General features: G+C 42.8%; 2 protein-coding genes across 4 annotated transcripts in view; one reads left to right on the top strand and one right to left on the bottom strand.

The window, feature by feature from the left end:
- The window catches only part of LOC309889430 (kinesin-like protein KIF2A), a gene marked incomplete at both ends in the record, with an annotated part of 127,001 nt that extends 109,700 nt beyond the window's left edge, over window positions 1–17,301 (bottom strand). For all 3 annotated transcript variants that reach the window (XM_082782265.1, XM_082782266.1, XM_082782267.1), the window contains one exon: window positions 17,238–17,301. In XM_082782265.1, coding sequence (XP_082638391.1) covers window positions 17,238–17,301 — 64 coding nt within the window. The remainder of the gene's footprint in view (window positions 1–17,237) is intronic.
- LOC309889474 (very low-density lipoprotein receptor-like) overlaps window positions 1–24,916 on the top strand; it is a gene marked incomplete at both ends in the record, with an annotated part of 519,757 nt that overhangs the window by 379,786 nt on the left and 115,055 nt on the right. The window lies entirely within an intron of this gene.

Below are 24,916 nucleotides of genomic sequence, written 5' to 3'. Positions count from 1 at the left end.
CATTGATGTTTTAGTTCTTGCAGAGCAGTGCTTACACAGAGTCAAGGACTTTTCAGCTTCTTATGCTGTCCTGCCAGCGAGGAGGCTGTGGGGTTGCACAAGAAGCTGCAAGAGGACAGCCAGAAGAGGTGACCCACCTGGCCAAAGGAATATTCCAAAGAGAGGGAAGATCAGAGTGATGGCATTTGTCTTCCTAAGAAACCATTACAAGCAATGAGCTCTGCTTTCCTGGATTTTCCTGGTTATGGGAAGTAGCAAATCAATTCCTTGTATTGCTTTGCTTGCGTGTGCGGCTTTTGCTTTACCTAGTAAACTGTCTTTATCTCAACCCATGAATTACAACACTTAACTTTCCAGTTCTCTCCCCAATCCCACCCGGGGAGAGCAAGTGAGTGGCTGTGATGTACTTAGCTACCTGCTGGGTTTAAACTGAAACAGTCCTTTCTAGTGCCCAATGTGGGGCACTGTTGCGGTTTAACCCAGCAGGAAGATAAACACCACAAAGTCATTCGTTCATTCCCCCCAGGCAGTTTAAAGACAGTTTAATAGGACAGGTAGGGAGTAGGACGTATCCTCTTTGAGTTGCTAGAACTCCCAGGACAGTTTCTGCACAGCATTCGGTTTGAGCACTTCGCTCACTCCCTGCCAGTGTGATGGGGTAGAGAATTGAAAAAAAGGGTTGAGACAGACAATTTAATAAGACAGGAAAAAATAGTAAATTAAATAATAATAATTATATATATGTATATAAATAAAAGAAGTGATGCACAATGCAATAGCTTACCACAGGCCACCGATGCCCAGCAAGTCCCTGAACAACAGTAGCTCCCCCTCCAACCCCAGCCACATCCCCCTAGTTTTATTCTTCCAGTTGTTATCATTCCACTTGATGTCATATGGTATGGAATATCCCTTTTGCCAGTTTGGGTCAGCTGTCCTGGTTCTGTCTACTCCCAGCTTTTTGTGCACCCCCAGCCTCCTCGCTGGCAGGGCAGTATGAGAAGCTGAAAAGTCTTTGGCTTAGTGTAAGCACTTCTCTGCAACAACTAAAACATCAGTGTGTTCTCAGCATGAATTTTCTCCTAAATAAAAAAACACAGCAACATACCAGCCACTATAAAGAAAATCAACTCTATCCTAACCAAAACCAGGATAATACCCACCCTTTATCGCATATGATTTATGTCAGGCTTGGGTCTCAAACTTTCCAGTACATCCCAATTAATCACCACAAACTTTCCTGTCTTCTGATATATACACACAGATATTCCTTTGGTGTATGGGTCATCCCTCTAAAATGTCCGTTGAATTTGTTTAGTCCATGACTTTGGGTTCCATCTGTCATAGCAGTCCATCAGGGCAGGAGAGATGATGAATCGTGTTGGATTGTTCCATGCAGAGGCCAGCTCTGGTTCCAATACTGTTGCGCTTGTCCAGTTCTATCACCACTGCAATTTGCTTGGTTCCATCAAAATTCATTTGTCATTATCTGGGTGACTCTTACTGTGATACTATTAATATGGCATACACCAATCATAGTAGTGATGACATGCAGTATCATATATCAATTAATATCATATGATTCAAATCATTGGCTATTCTCACCCAACATTAAATCCCCTTGAGGTACTCATTGGACTTCCCCATCGTTCTGCATTATCCATCAAATGCACCCAGGTCCCTGAGCAAAAGCAGTCCCACCGATGGGTTTGTCTTTCCTGAGGCAGGATAAACACAGACTGCCTTCACCAACGTGTTCTTTACATGCACTACAGGGACTTTATCCCCTTTTACAGTACGTAACAGGTTTCACTGGGCAGGTCCGGGTTGGTTGGCAGTGTTGACTAACCAGGTGGCCTTTGCCAAATGTGTATCCCAATGTTTGAATGTTTCAACACCCATGGCTCTCAGCATAGTCTTTAACAGTCCATTATAGCACTCGATTTTCCTGGATGCTGGTGCATGATAGGGGATGCGATACACCCACAGTACAATGTTCTTTAGTCCAAGTGTCTATGAGGTTGTTTTGGACATGAGTCCCATTGTCTGACTCAATTGTTCCTGGGGTGCTGTGTTGCCATAAGACTTGTTTTTAAAAGCCCAGGATAGTGTTGTAGGCAATGGCATGGGGCACAGGATATGTTTCCAGCCATCCAGTGGTTGCCTCCACCATTGTAAGCACATGGCGCTTGCCGTTGCGGGTTTGTGGGAGTGTGATATAATAAATCTGCCATGCCTCCCCATATTTCAGCCATTGTCCTCCAAACCAAAGTGGCTTTAACCTCTTGACTTGCTTGATTGCAGCATGTTTCACATTCACGGTTAAATAAAATAATAAAGAACTCACACTTATGTTGCCAGTCCAGATCCACCTGAGCCACTTCAGTACTAGCAGTCTGATCGACCTGCTGGTTATTTTGATGGTCTTCAGTGGCCGGACTCTTGGGTACGTGAGCATCTATGTGGCATACTTTTACAAAACAGGTTCTCTACCCAGGCAGCAATATCTTGCCACAATGTGGCAGCGCAGATGGGTTTGTCTCTGCATTGCCAGTTGCTCTGCTTCCATTGCTGTGACCACCCCTACAGGGCATTTGCTGCCATCCATGAATCAGTATAGAGAGGGAGCACTGGCCACTTTTCCCATTCAGCAATATCTATAGCCAACTGGATGGCCTTCACTTATGCAAATTGGCTCAGTTCACCTTCTCCTTCAGCAGTTTCTGCAACTTGTGTAGGACTCCAGACAGCAACCTACCACCAATGATGCTTTCCCACAATATGACAGGACCCATCAGTGAACAGAGCATATTGCTTCTTATCTTCTGCTAGTTTACTATACAGTGAGGCCTCTTCAGCACACGTCACCTCCTTCTCTAGCGATATTCCAAAGTCCCTGACCTTGGGACAGTCCATGATCACTTCCAAGATTCCTGGGAGACTGAGATTTCCTATTTGAGCCTGTTGTGTGATAGATATAACACCCTTACTTCACATAGCATCAGTTGCATGATGTGTAGAGAGTCCTGCCCAGCACCAGCAGTTGGGGTGACAAGAAAGCTTGTGTTTCCATTTTGAAACTTTGCAGAGACATAGCTGTTATTTTTTTTTTTTATCACATCCATTGGAATCTGACAACTTCAGTCTTGCCATTTTATTCCTAAAAACTGTATCTCCTGTTCAGGTCCTTTGACCTTACTCTGTTTAATGGCAAAATCAGCTTTCAGGAGACTTGGATTATTTTCTTCCCTTTCTCAAAAATTTCTGCCATGTTGCCCCCACACAATTATGTCATTAATATATTTCAGGTGTTCAGGAGCTTTCCCCTGTTCCAGTCTGGATCAGTCCATGTCAAATGGTAGGGCCATGTTTCTAGCCCCAGGGCAGTCGATTCCAGGTGTACTGGACGCCCCTCCAAGTGAAAGCAAACTGTGGCCTACACTCTATTGCTAAAATGATGGAGAAAAATGCATTAGCGATATCAGTTGTGGCATACCACTTGGCTGCCTTTGACTCTAGTTCGTATTGAAGTTCTAGCATGTCCGGCACTGCAGCACTCAGCGGTGGCGTGACTTCATTCAGGTCATGATAGTCTCCATTAGTCTCCACTCTCCAGTTAGACTTTCACTCTGGCCATATGGGACAATTAAAGAGCGAGCAAGTCTTGCTGATCATTCCTTGGCTCTCCAGACAATGAACCAACTCATGGATAGGAATCAGGGAGTCTCTGTTGGTACGATATTGCCGCCAGTGCACCATTGTAGCAATTTGCACTTGCTGTTCTTCAACCCTCAACAATCCTACAGCAGAAGGGTCTTCTGAGAGACCAGGTAGGGCAGAAAGCTGCTTAATCTTTGTGCTCAAGGAAGCTATGCCAAAAGCCCATCAGTACCCTTTTGGACCCTTGAAGTACCCTCTCTTGAGGTAGTCTATGCCAAGGATGCACAGAGCTTCTGGGCCAGTCACAATGGGGTGCTTTTGCCACTCATTCCTAGTTAGGCTCACTTCAGCCTCTGATGCAGTTAACTGTGTGGAATAATTGCCTGAGGTGACTTGGAAATTAACTTATAATACCAAAACACAACTCCATTCCAAAGTCTACCCGCTTATGGGAATTGACAGGGTGGTAACAGAATTGGAAGAAAGAGGCATTATTAAAAGGACCTATTCACCCTACAATTCACTAGTGTGGCCAGTAAAGAAACCAACCAGGCAATAGCATTTTATAGTAGATTACAGTTAAATGCTAATACCACACCTTTAACTGCCACAGTTCTGAACATGGCAGAAATAGTGACATTGATACAAGTCACTGCCCATCCTTGGATGGGTGCCTTAGATGTTAAAGATATGTTCTTAATGATTCTTCTTGAACAGGATAAAGCACAGTTTGCTTTCACGTGAAAAGGAATCCAATATACTTGGATTATACTATTATACTATAATAGGCTTCTTCAAGGATATAAACATTCCCCCACAATTGCTCACAATGCTTTTGCAAAAATCTTAGCAGAGATTCCTGTTTCACATCCTGATAGACGGAAAAAGTCAGGAAAGTGTAAGAGACACAATGGAAAACACTCAGAGAACACTGCTCAACTAAACCCCTATGCATGGGAAGCCAAAGATTGTTCAGGAAATGTACACCGGATTAGCACCCAGTGGATCTCACCCTCTTTTTAATCCTGCTGGTTGAATACAACCAAGCATATTTTATTTCCTTTTGTGTTCACAGGAATCCTGAGTGAACTGCATGTGGACAGCTGGAGAATCACAAATCAGCAGTTTGGATTGCTAAAACTATGCTTCACCCTGACCTTAATGCAAACCCATTTGGTTTGTAGCCAGAAAGACCCAGAATGGCCATGGTCCCAAGCCCATGTTAAATACACTGGAATTATGGGAACACGTGCCGTCAGGGAAAACTTAGTTACTGTGGTTGTGCATGGAGCTGAGACATCTCACTGTGAAACTGTGACATCTCATAACGACCCTTGGAACTGTCACATTGTCACAGTATAGTGCAAGTGTTGGAACATCTCAAAACAAAAAGGACCTAAATCTCACTACTTCAGTTTTACATGTAAACAAAATATTTTCAAAAGATGAATGGGTTGTAATGATTCTCTTTGGATGGCTGATCTCCAAGCCACTTCAGGTCAGACAATACAAATCAGTTGCCGAATAACTAATGGGTCTACTTACAATAGGCCGACTGAAATTAAGACAATTTATGCTGATTCTTCCAGACCCAAAAATTATAGTACTGACTGTAACAAAATAACTGAACCAAATTCCGACTGTTGGCACAATTTTACTTTCACCAAACCTATAATTATGTACCATCTTTGGGGTTACAGAGACACCAAATTACTATTTGAATTTATGATCGTTACAGCAACATCTATGTCAACTGCAAAGGGTAAGAAGTCTCTGCCCCTACAGATGTTTGAAATTGTACCAACTCTGCCTCCCATTAATCTAACTCCTTCCATCTTCAACACAGGTCCTTACCTAATTAAATATGTGGGCCAATAAAAGGTTCTCTTTAACCCTAGCTGGTATCTAAAAAGGGTAGATGGAACGCGACTAGACTGAGGGTATATTATGTTATTTGTGCATCTGTACTCATAGAATCATAGAATATCCCGAGTTGGAAGGGACCTATAAGAATCATTGAGTCCAACTGCTGGCACCACATAGGTCTACCCAAAAATTCAGACCATATACGTCTTCCCAGGTCATTACTGCCAATGAATTGGCATACAACAACAGTGCGCTCCGTACAAATTTCTGCCACATGGGTTGTGTGCACTTGACTTCATCTGGATCTCTGGGAATCTGTTCATTGTTGTGAGAAATATCCCAATAATTTTCTAAGACAGGGTCTCTTGTGAAGCTGATTTATTCACAATTGCAATGGCAGGTGTCCTGCAAGGAGGGGTGTGCAGCAGAAGTGTATCGTAGCCCTATATCCCCTATTACCCGATGCTTGATTCCTCATTGGCTGAGTACTATAGGTTCACAACCTACCCGACGCTTGTTACTATGCCCTGTATGTGCAGTTTTATATGACTAACATTCCCTGTGCAATCGCTTTTAAATATGCAAAGTTAGTGGAATTTTGCACTGCAAAAACATAACTTTAATTCTTACAGTTCCCCCTTCGTCTTTTCTTACTCCTATTGTTGGTTTTGAACCTCTTCACATCCCCCACTCGAGTTTTTCCAACATTAGGGCACAATATTTTTCTTCGGATGTCATGGGAGATGACAGTCTCTGCCAAGAACATACATTTTTGATATGTCATACAAGGAATAATACAAGGAATAAGCAAGCAGATCAAAATACACAGTACTATTATTACTAGAATACTATCAAATAGTTGCTTGAGCCAATCCCATCCAGGCAACCACGAGGTCAATTTTTCCCGAATGTCTCTAAATCGCCACGAAGTGTCGTCTTGGGCCACCTCATGTAAGATCTTGGTTTTCTCCCTAATATTTCTGAGATCAGTCTCAATTCGCCCCGTTTGGTCTACATACATACAGCAACTGGCAAGTTGCAAGTTGCAAAGTGCAAGGCCAGTAATAAATCCAGTACCAGTAGATTCTGGAATACCATCTTTAACAGACTTGTCACCTCCTCTTGCAGTGCCTGGATCGCATCTAGAGTGCTATTTTCTAATTCTTTGACTACAGCTGAGATATTCACAATGTCTTTTTCTAATTCATTCACCCCTAACCAAGGGAAAAACCACCTCACAAAACTTTGAAACGCTATTCCTCTCTCCACTAGAGGAAGTCCTCTTGATTCTGGGTAGGTGGGTCCCAAGGATGCCTGTGCTTTGGCTTTGAATATCCTCAACAATGGTTATGTTTGGAATTATTGCCCCCAGGGTGCAAGCTCCCTTCCATCCTAGGGGCAACACCTACCGGGCCCTATTACCACATAGCCAATACCACCCTTTGTAGTTCGGGACTGGTCATCCAGTTACCAAATGATTCCCGCGCGGTTTTTGGTGTGCATTATATATATTAGCACTCCTGTAATTACCACATTCGGAACAATATGAATAATTTCCTACATCACAGGTAACATTTCCACACCTAGGTTCAGTATTACTGCTCTCTGAATTTCCATCAGTATTTTTTAAAAGACACCTTTGATAACAAGTTATATTGTAACCAGGATTACGTGTAGGAAGCTCAACTTCAAAATCTATTCTCTTCCAGGGCTGGGCAAAATCCATCGCTTTTAGAGATCTAGAGAATCCAGAGACGATTGCTGCTGGTAACAGAATAGCAGAAACAAGGGCTTTTTAGTATTCCTAGGCATCTGTTTGCAAATCCAGCAGTTATTTTCATAGAATCATATAATAACCCAAGTTGGAAGGGCCCCATAAGGATCACCGAGTCCAACTCTTGGCTTCACACAGGTCTACCCAAAAATTCAGACCACATGACTAAGAGCACAGTCCAAATACTTTGTAAACTCTGACAGGCTTGGTGCTGTGACTACTTTCCTGGGGAGCCTGTTCCAGTGTGCGACAAAACTCTCAGTTAAGAACCTCTTCCTAAAATCCAGCCTGAACCTCCCCTGTCACAGCTTGACACCATTCCCTTGGGTTCTATCATTGGTCATTAAAGAGAATAGATAGGTGCCTGCCCCTCCACTACCCCTCGCAAGGAAGCTGTAGGCTGCGATGAGGTCTCCCCTCAGCCTCCTCTTCTCCAGGCTGAACAGGCTAAGTGCCCTCATCCACTCCTCATACGTCTTCCCCTCTAGGCCCTTCACCATCTTTGTAGCCCTTCTCTGGACAGTCTCCAATAGTTTCACATCCTTTTTGTACTGTGGTGCCCAAAACTGCACACAGTACTCGAGGTGAGGCCGTGCCAGCACAGAGTAGAGCAGGACAATCACTTCCCTCGACCGACTAGCGACGCCATGCTTGATGTACCCCAGGATACGCTTGGCCCTCCTGGCTGCCAGGGCACACTGCTGGCTCATGTTCAGCTTGCTGTCAACCACAACCCCCAGATCCCACTCTGCGGGGCTGCTCTCCAGTGTCTCGTCGCCCAGTCTGTACATATAGCCAGGGCTGCCCCGTCCCAGGTGCGGGACCCGGCACTTGCTCGTGTTAAACTTGATGTGTTTGGTGATTGCCCAGCTCTCCAATCTGTCCAGATCTCTGCTAGGCCTTTCCATCCTCAGCAGAGTCAACAACTCCTCCAAGTTTAGTATCAGCAAATTTGCTCAAAACACCTTCTAGTCCTACATCCAAATCGTTTATAAAAACATTGAAGAGACCTGGCCATAAAATGGAGCCCTGGGGGACCCCACTAGTGACCATCCTTCAGCCTGATGCAGCCCCATTTACCACAACCCTTTGAGCCCTGCCTGTCAGCCAATTGCTCACCCATCGTAAGATGCTTTTGTCTAGCTGTATGCTGGACATTTTGTCCAGTAGGATCCTATGGGAAACTGTGTCAAAAGCTTTACTGAAATCCAAAAAGATCACGTCAGATGGTTTCCCCTGATAGACTAGACGGGTGACTTTATCATAAAAGGAAATCAAATTTGTTAGGCAGGACCTTCCCCTCGTGAACCCATGTTGGCTGGGACCAATGACTACAGGTCATTGTAATGGGAGTGTAATTGTCATGGGGGTATGTGGGGCTTGGATAACAGTGCTACTTTTTGGGGACACCAAGCTGAGACTAGGAATAGAATGATCACTGGGCAATACACCAAAAGCGTGTAATTATTAATAGTTTCTGAGGTAGCGTTCCCAAAGTATGGAGGTGACAGCAATGCTGAGTACAAATACCAAGTTAGTCTCATGGCCAGCAATTTTATCATATCATAAGCCAGTGTTACACCGTACAGCAAAATAATAACCCTAAATCAGCCCCCGGAAAGGATAAGCAGCACAAGAGGGAACACATACACTAAGTAATGTGCTATATAACTCAGTTTGGAAAACAGGCACAGCAGACCTGAGATCACAAAAATCAGCATTGTGATTAACAACTATTAAACTGATGTAACGCTTATAAAATTTTTGTTTTAACATGCTCTGGTCAGATCTTTTATCTCAACCTTTCGAGCCCCATGCTGTGTGCTAAAAGCAACTGGTGTGGTTTAACCCAGCCGGCAGCTAAGTACCACACAGCCATTCGCTCCCCCCTCCCTCTCTGGGATGGGGGGAGAGAATCAGACAAAAAACGAAGCCTGTGGGTTGAGATAAAGACAGGTTATTAGATCAGGAAAGAAAGGAAAATTATAATTATTATTATAATAGTACTACTAATAATAATGTGTACAAAACAAGTGATGCACAATGCAATTGCTCACCACCCGCTGACCGATGCCCAGCCTATTCCCAAGCAGCCGGCCCTCCCACCCCGGCTAGCCACCCCTATATATTGTTTAGCATGACGTCAGATGGTATGGAATACCCCCTTGGCCAGTTTGGGTCTGCTGTCCTGGGTCTGTCCCCTCCCAGCTCCTGCTGCACCCTCAGCCTGCCCACTGGCAGAACAGCGTGAGAAGCTGAAAAGTCCTTGTCTTAGTGTAAACACTGCTGTGTAGGCGGATACTGACATGAGGTCACTGAAACCATCACTTGGGTATGATAAGCAGGTAGGACCTTGGAGCTGTGGGAGAAGGTGGGCAGCATGAGCTGTTGATGTGAGTTTGCTCAGTCATGATGTGTTGATTGCTAGGTTGCTTGTCATCTTTAATACTTGACTGGGAAGTTGCATAGTTGTATGGACTGCACCCAAGTGAGCCTCACCAGGTTGAACATGGCCTGGTGAAGACATCTTCACCAGATGTGGGCATGCATCATTGTAAGCTATAAAGAACCAACAATTTTATCATATCATAAGCCAATGTTACACAATACATCAAAATAATAACCTTAAATCAGCCCCCAGAAATGATAAAAAGCATGACAGGGAATACATACAGTAAATAATATGCTATACAAAACAATTTGGAAAACAGACAGCAGACCTGAGATTTAAAAAAAGCAGCACTGTGATTAGCAAATATTAATCTTGTCTAATGCTTATAACAATTTTGTTTTAACACGTTTTGGTTAGATCTGTTGTTATCCCAACCCTTTGTGCCCCAAGTTGCGCACCAAAATGACTGTTGTGGTTTATTCCAGTAAGCAGCAAAGTACCACAGCCATTTGCTCACATCCCCCCGCCAGTGGGATGGGGGAGATAATCTGGAGGAAAAAAAGTAAAAGCTCATGAGTTGAGATAAAGACAGTTTAATAGGACAGAAAATGAATGTAAATAATAATAATAATGATAATAATAATAAGATAATGTTCAAAGTAAGTGATGCAAAATGCAATTGTTTACCACCCGCTGACCAATGCCCATCCCCTGTGTTATAAATGAGGTCTCAACTCAATCTGAATTTTGTAGTATTTATAAAACAAATATTTCTAAAAGGTATAAAAGGCAAGTAAACAGCACTGGGTGTGCGGGGAGTCTATGCTCCACCAACATGCACACACAAACATCAAACATTCTAAATATACAGAACATTGCTTTACATAGGCATACTCGGGTTTAGTATAAATATGTACAATCAGGAAAGGTAACAAACAATCCTTTCAGTTCCATGACTTAACGGTCTCCATTTTCCATTCTTCAGGCCTTATGTATCCCATTCTTCCCAGATCGAAGAAAAGCATATCCATCTCCTTGTGAAGGCCAAGAGGCCTGGGTCAAAAGGCATGTTCAGGTCAGCAGGGGGCGTAACAGCAAAAGCCTTCGATGGCTGTAGCAGCAGAGGGGCCCATGGCGATGGCGTAGCAGTCGGATCAGTAAAAGAACCTGCAGTTCCCTCACTATCTGGCAAACCACATGTTCCTGACTGTGGTCCTCCCACATGGCTCTTTAAGGCCTCAGAGATTGCTCGCCAGGTGCCAAGCAATCCCACTGCAACCTTGTCATTTTTAGTTGCAGAGTCCCACACCTTGACCTCAGTTTGGTCCCATGTTTCAGGCTCATAAACTGTCCAATTGTTAATAAGGAGAATAAGCTGTAAGGCTACCAGGACAGTCTTTGTTCCTAAGGACGTATGATTCCCCATAATGCGCAACTGCTTACCAGCGAGAAGCAGTTGTGTGCACAGGTCCACTTCTCTCAGCTCGAGCTTCTCTCCAGCTCCAGTGCGCCTATTTCCAGCGACTTTCTGTATGACCTTCTCTGAGCAGTTTGCCGAGTTTGGCCGAACCTATCTTCATGAGGCAATCAACGTGCCTGTTCCTGTCCTGGTCTCCATTCTGCCAGCCTGTTCCTCTTCACTTCTTTTTCCTGCTTCTTTATTGATGTAACTTCATCGTGTTGCCTTTTTTTTTCTTCTTCCTCTTCTTTCTTGAGGGCAGGCTCCCCTCTTATACCCTTCTCTCCATAGCAGTTCTTTTCAAAACAACTTTTCATTGGTCAGACAACTTTGAATGTAACAACAGCAGCAAACACACAGAAACATCCATGCCTTAATGGCTGGAGAACAAGAGAACCAGCTGGAGAACAAGAAACCCTGAGACTGCATGGAGTCTCCTGAATCACCTTTCTTTGTTCCCTCTAAACTCTTTTATATTCCTGATGGCCTTGTCGTTAAGAGTCTAACATTATCTCAATCACGGGATTTTCCAGCCCCCATGGCCACATTCCCAAATCTCCCCCTTCTTTATTAATATCAACCATTTTCTCGACACAAATTACCACTCCATATATAACACCTCCCTAAGCAGCAGTTCCCCTCCACTCTGGCCAGCCTCCCCATATTAATTGTTCAGCATGACGTCATATGGTATGGAATATCCATTTAGCCAGTTTGGGTCAGATGTCCTGGTTCTGTCCCCTCCCAGCTTCTTGTGCATTGGCAGAGCAGTGTGAGAAAGTGATAAGTCCTTGACTTAGTGTAAGTACTGCTCTGCAACAACTAAACCATCAGCGTGGTATCGACATTATTCTCATCCTAAATCCAAAACACAGCACCATAGTAGATTATATGAAGAAAATTAACTCTATGCCCGCTGAAACCAGGCCAGGCACAAAGGATTTGAGATGACAACACATTTGACTGGAGTGTGGGGTGTGCTAGACCAAATATAGCAGCTGTGTGGTACTTAGCTGCCTACCAGGGTTAAACCACAATAGAGCTATTGATACAAAATACAGAAGGCCTACATAAATACCTCATAAACAGCAAGTTACAGTGAAAATCTACTTATTGCATATCATGAGCTGAATGCTTATAAAGCCGTTTTAAAAATGACACAGTAAACTTAACACATCCTCCTGGTCAAAACTTCTCTAAGGAACAGTGCCCAGAAATTCTGGATGGAACAAGATGAGAACCTACACTGGATAAGTAAGTCTAAATGTTGGTCCCATTAGTTCTACCAAAAATAGCAAACTTGAGGACTTGATGCCTTGTGTGTGATCTGGCCATTAGGGAAAGACAAAGACACATTGTACCAGTATGGCTTACATAGGGATTAGGTAATGAGGTCAAATGATTTAAATGTGGTAACAAAAAAGTCTTAATCACAGGGAAAGAACAGATATATGTCACCAAAGGAATGAATAAAAAGCACATTACCATTTAAATATACCCTCAAGAGCTTGTAAAATAGGGTGACTACCCAATCCTGAACAGAATTTTCATAGTGTCATTATGAATTTTCATAGTGTCATTATACCTTCTATCTTACTATAAAATCATTGTTGCTATTGGGAGCTGCACGTAAATGTCAAGATCGTCATATGGGATTACCCAAAACACAAAGGATGGTATAGACCTCTCAACATCAACAAACATCAATTTCACCTACATTGAGCTTTAAAGAAAACAAAACAAAACAAAACACAACCCTCACAGCCCTTACTGTTACAAAAAAAAAAAATAGTCTCCTTTATTTTTGAAGGTTAGAGTTATGATGATGTTTTGGCAAGCCTATAAATAGAGGAGCTGCCAGTAGTTTTTTGGACTAGATGGATTGTCTTCGACCATGACCAGTTCCAGCTGCTTCAGAGACAAGTGAAAAAAATTCCTAAGAGGCAATTACAAAATAACACAGCCTCAGACAAGATTTCTTCCTGTCTCCCATCAGTTGGAGGTTATTTAAACTACAAACTCAGGTAGAACAGAAACTACCTTTTACAATTGCAGGTGTAAATTTTTTAAGCTTTAAGTATAGAATTGGATATTCCTACCATCCATACCAACATCCTCCTTAAAATTCTGTTAGGCTTCCAGCATCCATGTCCTCTGGTAACACGTTCCATGTGATAACTGTTCCTAGTTTATTTTCCTTTATCATTTTTAAGTTTTCTCTTTATAACACTGACAGTTCTCAAGTTAATTTCTTTCCCATAATACAAGAACACAAGCTCGTGATCTTTCTTTTTAACACCATTTGATGGTTAATCCCATCTGTATTCCCCCCTCCCCTTTCCAAATGAGCAAATATATAATTAATTTCTCTGTTCTTCTAGGTAGCATTTCAGATTTGCAAAGACAGAGAGAATAGGATCATAGACTCATAGAAAGGTTTGGTTTGGAAGAGACCTTTAAGATCATTTAGTTCCAAACCCCGGACATGGGCAGGGACATCTCCCACTAGATCAGGTTGCCCAAAGCCCCATCCAACCTGGCCTTGAACATTTCCAGGGATGGGGCATCCACAACTTCTCTGGGCAACCTGTTCCAGTGCTTCAGCCTGAGGAAGAAAATGACAGAACATGACTGGACTGGAAATGTAAAGGAAAAATACCAATCAGCCTACTAAAGGTCTGTAGGGCGTAAGACTGATTTATCCTATTTCAGCAAAAGACTGAACTAATGAAAAAAAAAAAAAAAAAAAAAAGTGAGATGTTATTTTTCCAAATGATTATGTAGGTCTTTGTCATTATTAATTGGATAATGCACAAGAAGTGGAGATATGGGTATAAGTTCACTTGCAAAGCAGTGGGCTATTATTATTTTAGTAGAGGGAATTTACCATCAGACAAATGTCCATATTTAGACCTCAAAAAGGAACATCTGGACAGAATGAAACTCTTACAGCTGGTCTTGCAGCTATGTTCTGGCCTACTCTCTAGTGCTCTAGCTCTTCTGTGTGATAAGGCACATTTTTCAAGACTGGAAATGTAGTCCATTGTTAGCAATTCACAACCTAAAATGAATGAGTTCCTGTTTCCAAGGCAGACTATCAAGGCATATTTCAAGCAACATACATGAATTATGCTGAAATAAGTAGTAAATTTCAGTATCAGAAATTATTATAAAAAGCCAAACTAGCTGACCACCTAAATATGCTTTTATATTACATGAATATAACAAGTTATCCCATGTAATTATAACTGGAAATATTATCTGTAACTCTAGACAATGTTTATACCAATGTTTACCCACTGAGAAAAAACAGATACACAGCAAGCAACTCTGCAGTGTCAGTCCTCAAAAATGTAATATATAAGTCACTTTTATTTCCAGAATGTTCTGGTCTTGTTTTCACATTTATTGTGTTTTACATCTCTTTGCAATTTTGTTGTAGTGAACAAGTACAAATTTTAACAGTGATGTTTTACCAAAAATGTTATTCTCCTATTTCTTCTTTTTATTTAAAAAAAAAAAAAAAAAAAAAAAAACTTATCTGGAATTAATAAAGCTCTGTATACAGAAAAGCATTTAGCATACTTATGGACAGATGGGAAAAAGTGCAAAAAGACCCCATTAACAAAGTAAACCTATTTTATTCAGCAAATGAACACTTAAGTAAGGAAATTTTAATGAACTATTATACTTACCTCTCAAAACAACATTTAGTTTAAAAAAAAAATACTTCCTACGGACAAGACAATGTGAAAAAAAGCCCAGACTGACCAACAAACTGCTTTCTCAAGATTCTTAAACAGCTTTAATTGTGCTTTCAACCTAGGGTAGCTGGTATGATACACAGCCCTGATTCTACCTGGGATACAGGTCTGAGTTCAGCAGATCCAGGTAGCTCACGGTTGTTGAAGGAGATCAAACTTCACACTTCATCCCAGCCATACATTTCCTACACACTGATACTTTTGGGGTCACAGACCCTCTGAGAGTCATTTGAACTCACTAATGCTGAGGAAACCTATCACATCCACAAGTTTGCTAATTTAATGCAATTAATGCATTAAATAATCTGGAGAAAAAAAAAAAAAACATATTGACTACAGTGGATGGGAGAGAAGGTTTGTAGGAACAACACAGCTGACAGAGGCACACTCCACTTGTTAGAAACAGACAAATCAATCTTGATTGCCTGTGCAACCACAGCCCAGGTTGGTAACCCACCTTCTGAAAGGCAAAGCAATCTAAATGCAATCTAGTGTAGGCTATACTTCGATATTTGTCTCAAAATGTTCCTTTTTGCATACCTAGAGATATATCTTCCACCAGTCTCAATGGAAAACAAGCAAACATCACAATAGCCGGAACCCACTAACCTTGGTACAACACTGTACTGTAGTTGCTCACACAAAGACCAAGCTAACAAAAATGCTCAACGGTTTGCACAACTGTTGTAAAAACATCCTCCTAGTATATTACTGATGTGTAATATATTTAATATGCTGCATCACATATATAAGTGATACAGCAAAATATGTGAATCGTTAACAGTAATGAAAATAAGTATTATGTTCAAGTTACTGTTCTCACTTTGGATTTTAGAAGAGAGAAGAACCCTGCAACGTGGAAAATGCAGCAAAGCATTCTCATCCCTTATTTTCCAAAAGATATATAAAACAGTCAGTAACATGTATTAGAAGTTGACACAGGCCTCAGAAAAATAGTTTTACAAACTGCTACAGTGAGGTTTTCTGAAACCTCAAACAGAGATCTGCAGGAGTTATGCAAATAACTGCAAGACCTATCAGATTCTTCACATGACACACAAGCCATTAAGCACAAATTGAGGGGTTAGGTTTAATACAGCATCCAGCTAACACTGAGCATTTGATTTTTATTGTAGGGTTGAACTGTACTATGAGACATAGCTGCATGAAGACTTGCTGCTCATTTCTTGCCTCATGACAAAACCATGCTAACTTCAGTGCTTTTGACCTCCGTGTCTTTCTTCCATTAAAATCATTTGATTATTCTTTAGCAAGCTCCTGAACACTGAAGAAATTAAAAGACTTTCAAGAAAATGTGAGCAGAACCCTACCCTGGTTTAGTAGGTTTCATAGATCTCACAGAGGCCAGGAACAGATGACATATTCCCACTCAAATTAAAGAGTGGAAGTCCCAAGTGACCTGCCTTTCAGTTAGTGAACTTCCCAATTCAGTTCTCCCCATCCAGACAAAATACAGTTAGCACACTAAATGTGACACACACACATCCTTTATTCATGTGTATTCCTAGACAGTAACATACACGCTCCTGCCAGGAGATGCTGGGCAAGATGACAAACACTGGATCCCCAACAGAAAAATAACAACTCAGGCATAAACAGCAAGCACTCTTCTTATATTTTAATCATAAAGAACATGTGAAATAATACCATCAAGCTTTCTGTCATGTGATGGAAGTGTTCAAAGGCATTTCTGTCAGTGCATACTGTAGTGTAATTTTTTGAGAACACAGCTTGTATGCCAGAGAAAACAAAGTTATTTCTTTATATTAAAGCCCCTTCCTCCCTCCGTCATCTAATCCCCTCCCACCTCCATGCTAAAGATTCCCCAGGCTCTCCTCCCCCCCATCACCTCATCGCCCCCATCCAGACACACCCCACGCGTCTCGTTACCCACCTCAGACCTGACCTGACCTGACCTCTCCCCTCCCCTCCCCTCCCCTCCCCCACCAGCCCAGCCCATCCACACTTCCCTCACGCGTCCCCCTCTCGTTCACCTCACCTTTCTCCCCCCACATTTCAACCCTCTACCCCTGCCGCCGCCCCTCCCTGCCTCCTCCCAGCGCTGCCGCAGCCTCCCCGTCCCCAACGGCTGCCGCTCGCAACCGCGCTCCACCGCCGAGCACGAGCGCTCTCCTGACAATCGCAGCGCGAGCCAGACCCGGCCCCTCCGTGACCCCACGCACACAATGGGCTCCGCAAGCAGCCCCCTCCCCGATCCCCGCTGCGCACTGGGGCGGCGGTACCCAGCCACGGGCTGCGGCCGCTCCCACAGGCCCCTACCGCCGGCCAACCCCCACTGACCATCGCTGCGCTTGATCTCCACGTAGATTCCTATCTGGATCTTGCCGAAGTTGGCCGCTGCCATCGCTTCATGGGGCAGCCGGAGAGAGCGGAGGCGCTGCCGACGCAAGAGGCGGAGCAGGCGCGCGCACAGCTACGGCGGCTCTAAGAAAGGTGGGCGGACGGGAGGGAAGAAGAGACGGGGAGAGGGAGGAGGGGGAAAGAGAGAAAAGGCACCAGCCTGATACAACAGGCGCCAGGAGCTGCTGCGCCTGCGAGCTTCGCCGTGGCGTCACGGCGGGACCGGCTTGGGGTGGGGGCAGAAGCGTCGTCATTGCCTTCTTCAGCCGTCTGCGATCTTCTCCTCCCCCTACCTCGGAGGAAGGGGACGCTGGGCCCGCGCAGCTGGGTCTCCCGCCGCGCACCCTGGCACTGGGGCGCCTGAAGCGAGGCTGCTTGCCTCGAGGTTCCCAGTGTATTTGTCCCGCGGCCGCAGGGCCACGCATGGCGAGCTCCGCCTATCCCGCGCCCTCCTCCTCACTCTCCGTGCTGCAGTGCTCCCTCGCAGCCACTCTTCGCGAGTGGCACACGATGGGCACTCCCTCTTCGTGAGGGGCCGACGCCCGGCGAGAGAGTCGTGCTCCGGGGCCGGACCGGGGCGTGCTCATCGTGGCCGCAGGGCGGCTGTGCTAGCCTATACCTCTCGCACCTGTCCCCGGCTTGCAGACAGGCGCCTGTGTGGCACCAGATGGTGGCTGAGCTGCTCTGAAGTTTTAGTGTAATAGCTTAATTTACCTCATGTCTGCTTGTAGAGGTCCCTTGTGCCAAGTGGAGCAGCTTAAAAGGATGCTTTGTACTTGCTCCCCAACCTGCCAGCAGCTTCAGTCCAAGTAAGGCTGACACAGTGAAAACTCAATAACCAAAGTTATTAAGCAGGTATTTGTTATGGCGCCGGGTGTGTGGGGGAGTTCTGCCTAACACACACACACTCTAAGGGTTACTGACAGTGTGCTTATATTAGTGGGAAAAATACATATTCATTTCATTTCCCGTGAGTCTCTTGCATATTCATCAGGTCTCTGAAGAATCATTAACAGGTTTCCGCCCCTATTCACATGCGTACTGGAGTCCTTGTGATTCAAAGATCGAAGCCGAAATTCCTTTAAGTGGTATATTCTTTATTGCAGCGCTGGATGCACGGGGGATCTCTCCACCTATCGTGCATACCTAAAGCGGAAAGCAGTCTTGAATTTATACAATCAATCTATCAATATTCTACAAGCACCTATACATATGCATTACCTATCCCCGCCTTCCCTCGCTTCTCATGCTAATTAGCCTTTTGGCACCTTGCGCCTGCGTAGAGCCTTCCAAGAATTGTGGGCAGGGGTCTTTGGGACGTGGGCAGGGGTCTTTGGGAGGAAGACCCCGAGTCTTCCTCACAGTGTACTTTTCACCTTTGGTCAGGAATCTGCTGAATTGGCAGGTTTCTTAATTGCAAGAGCTGGTTGTTGCTAATTCTTCCATTTGTTGTATCTTTATAATGAATTCCAATGTCCAGTTTTGAGATTTATAGTCCTTACGTTTGTTTCTCTGTCCGTCTGCCGCTTCCTTATCATGAGTTCCAGTGTCTTGTTTCGAGATATACAGTCCATGTCTGGGGATTGTCCTTGCCTCCCCAATGCCTCCCCAATACCTCCTTAATCAATCCCCCCTTTTCTTTTCCCATGCAAATTCTTTTGCATCAGATACTTTCATTATTTACAGTAACACAACAAAGCAGGCATCTAAACAACATGCACACAAATATTCCTAACACTACTAATGTGATTAGAGCAATGAACACTTGTTTCAACCATTGAAAATTGGGAAACCAGGAGGTTAACTTATTCCATATTTCACTAAAACTCCACGAAAGATCATCTTTACTGATATCATGTAGGACCCTTGTCTGCTTCCATATTTTTTTCAGGTCGGTAGAGATCCTTCCACTCTGATCTACATACACACAACAACTTGTGTTTATTACTGTACAGACTCCCCCTTGAGCGGCCAGTAACAAGTCCAGGGCCATCCGATTTTGTAATACTACCTGTGATAAACTAGATATCTCTTCTTGTTGAGCCTTTATAGCATCCAGAGTTTTGTTTTCTAACTTCTCTATAATTGCAGAAATATTAACTATCGCCTTTTCCAATTCACTCACTCCTAACCATGGGATAAACCATCAAACGAAATTATGAAAAGCGGTGTGTCTCTCTATCAATGGATTGTTAATTTTTCATCTGATTCTCCGCATATGAGTTCTCAAGTAACCTCGAGGCACTACATCATGTACTGTCATATTGGGGACTACCGCTCCAAGAGTGCAAGTTCCCTTCCAATTCTCAGGCAAGACCTTACGAGCTGTATCGTTGCATAGCCAATACCACCCTTTTTCTTCTGGAACCGTCCAGCTGGTTGAATTTACCCAGCTGCTAGTCGTACTAATATTAATTGTTCAATTACAAGATGTCTGATTTCCCACATAAGTAGTATCCGTATTTATACAATGCTGTTTTCCTATACCCTTAGGCGGGTTACACCTTTGTACACATACATAATAGGATTCTAACGGCATGAAGCTACTCACTTCTAGTTCCAAAACTTCTTAATATTTTCGACCCCAAGATGTGTTTTCCCACAAATGAGTCCAAGATAAGTTTGCAGGCAAGGGAATCCCGATTAACGATACACCCTTATTCCCATGCTGTGGCAGATGGGTGCATACCCAACAGTTCGTCTTATTAGTTACTTGAGAAATTGTTTGTATTAAGGTCAGGTGTAAGTTCTCATCCCAAGTTGCCCACCCCGAATCCGAGAACCGCACCCCTGCAATCATTAGGATCTGGAAAACCATAATTTTGTTGGTCCAATTGGAGTGGTGGTCTATATCCTCGCCGGGACCTTCTTCACCCTTGAATTGTAGATCCAAGCTGCTTGCTTCTTAATCTTAATGGCGGTGTGTGTTGTCAGTAATACTTGGTATGGTCCCATCCACTTTCCTTCCATTTTTCCTGTAGGGGTTGTCCTGAAAAAGTCTTTATATATATATAATTCCCGAGCTTAAAGGGGTGGATTGGTTGATCCAACCCTCTAGCTCTGGTCCCTAAAACAAATTTATGTACTTTATTTAATTGTTTCTGAAGTTCAGTTATATAAGCATATAAATATTCTGATCCTAACTGCGTTAGGTCCTCTCCACTAAATAGAAATTGCTATGGCCTTCCATATAAGATTTTGAAGGGACTCAAATTCCCTTTTATTCTAGGTTTAACTCTAATTCCAAGTAATGCTAAAGAGAGGGATTGAGGCCATGACAAATTAGCTTCTTATCCAATTTTAGCTATTTATTGTTTAATTAAATGGTTCATTTTTTCTACCTGTCCACTTGCCTGTGGTCTATAAGGAGTATGCAGTTGCCAATCTATCTTTAGAATCTTACTTATCTGTTCTACCACTTGTGCACAAAAATGTGAAACTCTATCAGAAGACATTGCTACTAGAATCCCAAAGCATGGTATTATTTCATTTAACAAGACTTTAACCACTTCTCTTGCTTTGTTTGTTCGACAGGGAAAGGCTTCAGGCCTTCCTGAAAACGTGTCAGTCAGAACCAGTAAATAATGATACCCCCCTTTTCTAGGGAGTTCTGAAAAATCAATTTGCCACTGTTGCCCCGAATAATTTCCTTTACCGATTATTCCAAATTTTATTCTATTCTTGGTATTGGGGTTATTGTGTAAGCAAATGCTACATTGTTGAGTTACTTGTTTTATCATATCGTCCCACTAATGTCTGACTCAGGCTCTTCTGCAGTGTGCCAGCTCCCCAATGCGTTTTATTGTGTTCTGTAAGAACTATGGGCCATGTCAAACTAGAGGGTATTACTATGTGGTTATCTTTTAAATATACTCATCCATCTGGTTTCATTTTACCTTTCAAATCTTCAATTAATTTTAAGTCTTCTTTTGTATAATTTGGATATAGTTTGGATTTTACCGTCTGGTATCAAAGACAATACCTTCACCTCAGTTATTTCAGCTGCCTGCTTAGCCTCTGCCAATCGATTTCCAATTTCAAAATCGGTGTTCCCCTTTTGGTGTCCCTGACAATGCATGATAGCTACCTTTTCTGGTTGTTTTACAGCCTCTAACAATTTTAAAATTTCTTCAGCATACTTTGTGTTTTCACTGAGCGGTCAGCAATCCATGTTCTTTCCAAATTGCTCCATGAGCATGTACCACGCCGAATGTATATTTAGAATCTGTCCAAATATTTACCCTTTTTCCCACTGCCAGTTCCAATGCTCTCGTGAGAGCAACTATCTCTGCCTTTTAAGCTGATGTTCCAGGGGGTAAAGGCTTAGACTCGATTACCTGCTGAGTAGTTGTTATAGCATATCCAGCTTTACGTTGTCTTTGCATAACAAAACTGCTCCCATCCGTGAACCAAGTTTCTTCCGCATCTTCCATGGGCTCCTCCTTAAGGTCTGGTCGGCTGGAATACACAGTCTCTATAGTTTCTAAACAATCGTGAATCACAGGTTGTGCCGGAGCATCACTAAGAAAAGAGGCTAGATTCACAATATTAGTTATCACAATTTCCACATTGTCCTGTTCTACCAATATTGCTTGATATTTCAAAATCATCAATTCTTGTTTAAGTTGTTTAAAGACTTTTTGTGCTTCTCCAGTCCAGACTAACTTTGACTGGTTAATCTTTATCAATTCACATAGAGGCTTTACCAATAGTCCATAATTATAAATCCAAAGGCGACACCAACCTGTCATTCCTAAAAAGCTTTGTAGCTCCTTTACCATTTGAGGTTCTGGAGTCTGGCAAATGACTTCCTTATGTTCAGTTCCTAGTTCTCGTTGTCCTTCCGAAATTTCAAATCCCAGATAGGTCACACTTTGTTGAGCCAGCTGGACTTTCTGTCAAGAGACTTGATATCCATTTAAACCCAGAAAATTAAGACGACTTATAGTCCATTGAATACAACTCCCTTTAGTCTCAGTAGCTATTAAGAGATCATGTACATATTGTAACAAAGCACCTTCAGTGTCCGGAGGCATCCATGTTTCGAGTTCCCTTGCTAATTGGTTTCCAAAAATAGTGGGGCTATTCTTGAATCCTTGAGGTAGTAATGTCCACGTAAGCTGCGTCTTTCTGCCTGAATCGGGATTTTCCCATTCAAAGGCGAATAGGTTTTGGCTTTCTGTGGCTAAGCCTAGGCAGAAGAAGGCATCTTTTAAATCCAGTACGGTAAACCAGACTTGACTATTCTTTAATTTAGTCAGCAAAGTATAAGGGTTTGCCACTACTGGATGTATATCCTCAGTGATTTTATTTATGGCCCTCAAATCCTGAACTAGGCTATAGCTTTTTCATCTGCCTTTTTAATTGGCAATATGGGTGTATTGTATTCTGATTCGCATTCAATCAATAATCCATACTGTAAAAATTTATTAATTATCTCTTTAATTCCTTTCCTATCTTCTATCCTCAAAGGATATTACTTAACCTTAACGGGTTTCTCTCCTGGCTTTAATTTAATAATTATTAAGGTCACATTTTTAGCTCTTTCAGGGGTTTCAGTAGCCTAAACTCCTGGACATACTTGATCTGTGATCTCTAAAGGTATTTCACTTTTAGGGTCAGTTTGTATTAGTGCCAAGCTTAACACATTTATTAGTTGTTTTTCTCCTATTCTTAATTCCATTTTCCCTTTTTTCAAAAACAATTTCTGCTCCTACTTGCTCTAATAAATCTCTACCTAAGAGTGCCCATGAGGAGCTAGGCATATATAAAAATCTGTGTATGCCCCATTTTTTCCGTAACTTGTACTTCAAAGGTTCACAAAAATAAGCCTTTTCGGTTACACCTTGTCCTGGTTTCAGTTAGAACAGAGTTAATTTTCTTCCTAGTAGCTGGTAGAATGCTGTGTTTTGGCTTAGGATGAGAAGAGTGCTGATAACACCCCGATGTGTTAATTGTTAAAGAGCAGTGCTTATACCAAGCCAAGGACATCTCAGCTTCTTGCTCTGTCCTGCCAACAGGCAGGCTGGGGGTGCAGTAAGAGCTGGGAGGGGACAGACCCAGGACAGGTGACCCAAACTAGCCAAAGGGGTATTCCATACCATCTGACATCAGGCCAAACAATACATAGGGGTGGCCAGCCGGGGGGAGGGGGCCGGACCACTCGGGGCCAGGCCGGGCATCGGTCAGCGGGTGGTGAGCAACCGCACTGTGCACCACTTGTTTGTACACATTATTAGTAGTGGTACTATTATCATCATTGTATTATTATTATTATTATTATTTTGTCTTATTAAACTGTCTTTATCTCAACTCACGGGCCTCACTTTCCACCTCTCTCCCCCGTACCAGAGAGGGAGGGGGAGAGTGAGCAAACGGCTGCGTGGTGTTTAGCTGCCGGCCGGGTTAAACCACGACACATCTTTTACCCTAACATAATAATTCTGTGAAGGCATTAATGCTTGATTTAGAACTGAATACGTTGCCCCATATCAATAAGAAATTTCACTTCCATTCCTCCCCTAGCTTCATTATAACCAGCGGAGGTACTAGGGTAGATTCCCCAGGTCCCCGTTATTCCTGTTGAAATCAGGGGTCTATTATCCTAGGAAAAGGCTAGTCAATTTGTCCTCCGAAGCCAGGTCCAAACCGTTTTGTTTTATTTATTTATTTATTTATTTATTTATTTATTTTCATTACATTTCAGAGTTGGTCCAAAAATTCCATAGGGGTTTCTTTTAGACCTTGTTGGAAGCATATTCTCAATTCCCAATTCATCCAGATTTTAGTATTTACTTAACCGTTCATAATTTTCAGGATGATTCGGGTCTTAGTGGGGGTCGGTCAGGGGAATGCAATTGTCCACAGTTCCCTGAGCGGTCCCATCGGCAATCTGAGCTCGCACATGAACTCAGGTTGTTTTAAGAGTTAACTGGTTTTCTGTTTCTGTGACAACTCTCTCGGACCCATCATGGTCCCTTTGCCCTAAAGGGCTAACACCCGGGATTTTAAGATCTCTGCCTCGGGCAGAGGCAGAACTATTAACATTCCTACATCCTCTTTCCCTGCTCATTCAACTTCAAACACCTTTAACACTTTCAACAACCCTTTTAACACTTCCTTTATCTTTCTCCAGCCTGTACTTCTCTAATGCCATCATCAAAGGCTCAGTCAGGGGCCAACTTAATTCCGTACCTTTTCCCACCAAGATGCTGAAACATCAGTATACAACATTTCATCCTGTTCTGCTTCTCAAAAAACAACATTAACTGTAGCAAAATATTATAGTTTAAAGTTCCATTTAGGGGCCACTTTTCTCCACATTCCAGCTTATAAAGCGGCCACCACTGATTACGATATTTTATCAATGTTTTCCTGTTCACACTTCCACCGGCAGATCCTCCAATATCCTTCCAGTGACTTAAAACACATCCTAACACACTTTTCTTTAAAATTTCACTGCTTGTTTGCCCCCCCATTTTCCAGTTTACACTTTCAGAATACACATGTTACTTGCAAAAGCGTATCACAAAACGTATCACTCACAAAAATACGGGCACGCATTATCTTTCAGTAGCGATGTCACAAAGCTACTATTACCAGCAATATTGCTAAAATCA

This window comes from Aythya marila, assembly GCF_965140915.1.
Source record: "Aythya marila genome assembly, chromosome: W".
In the NCBI taxonomy this organism is placed as follows: domain Eukaryota; kingdom Metazoa; phylum Chordata; class Aves; order Anseriformes; family Anatidae; genus Aythya; species Aythya marila.
This window is presented reverse-complemented; position numbering and strand designations above follow the sequence as displayed.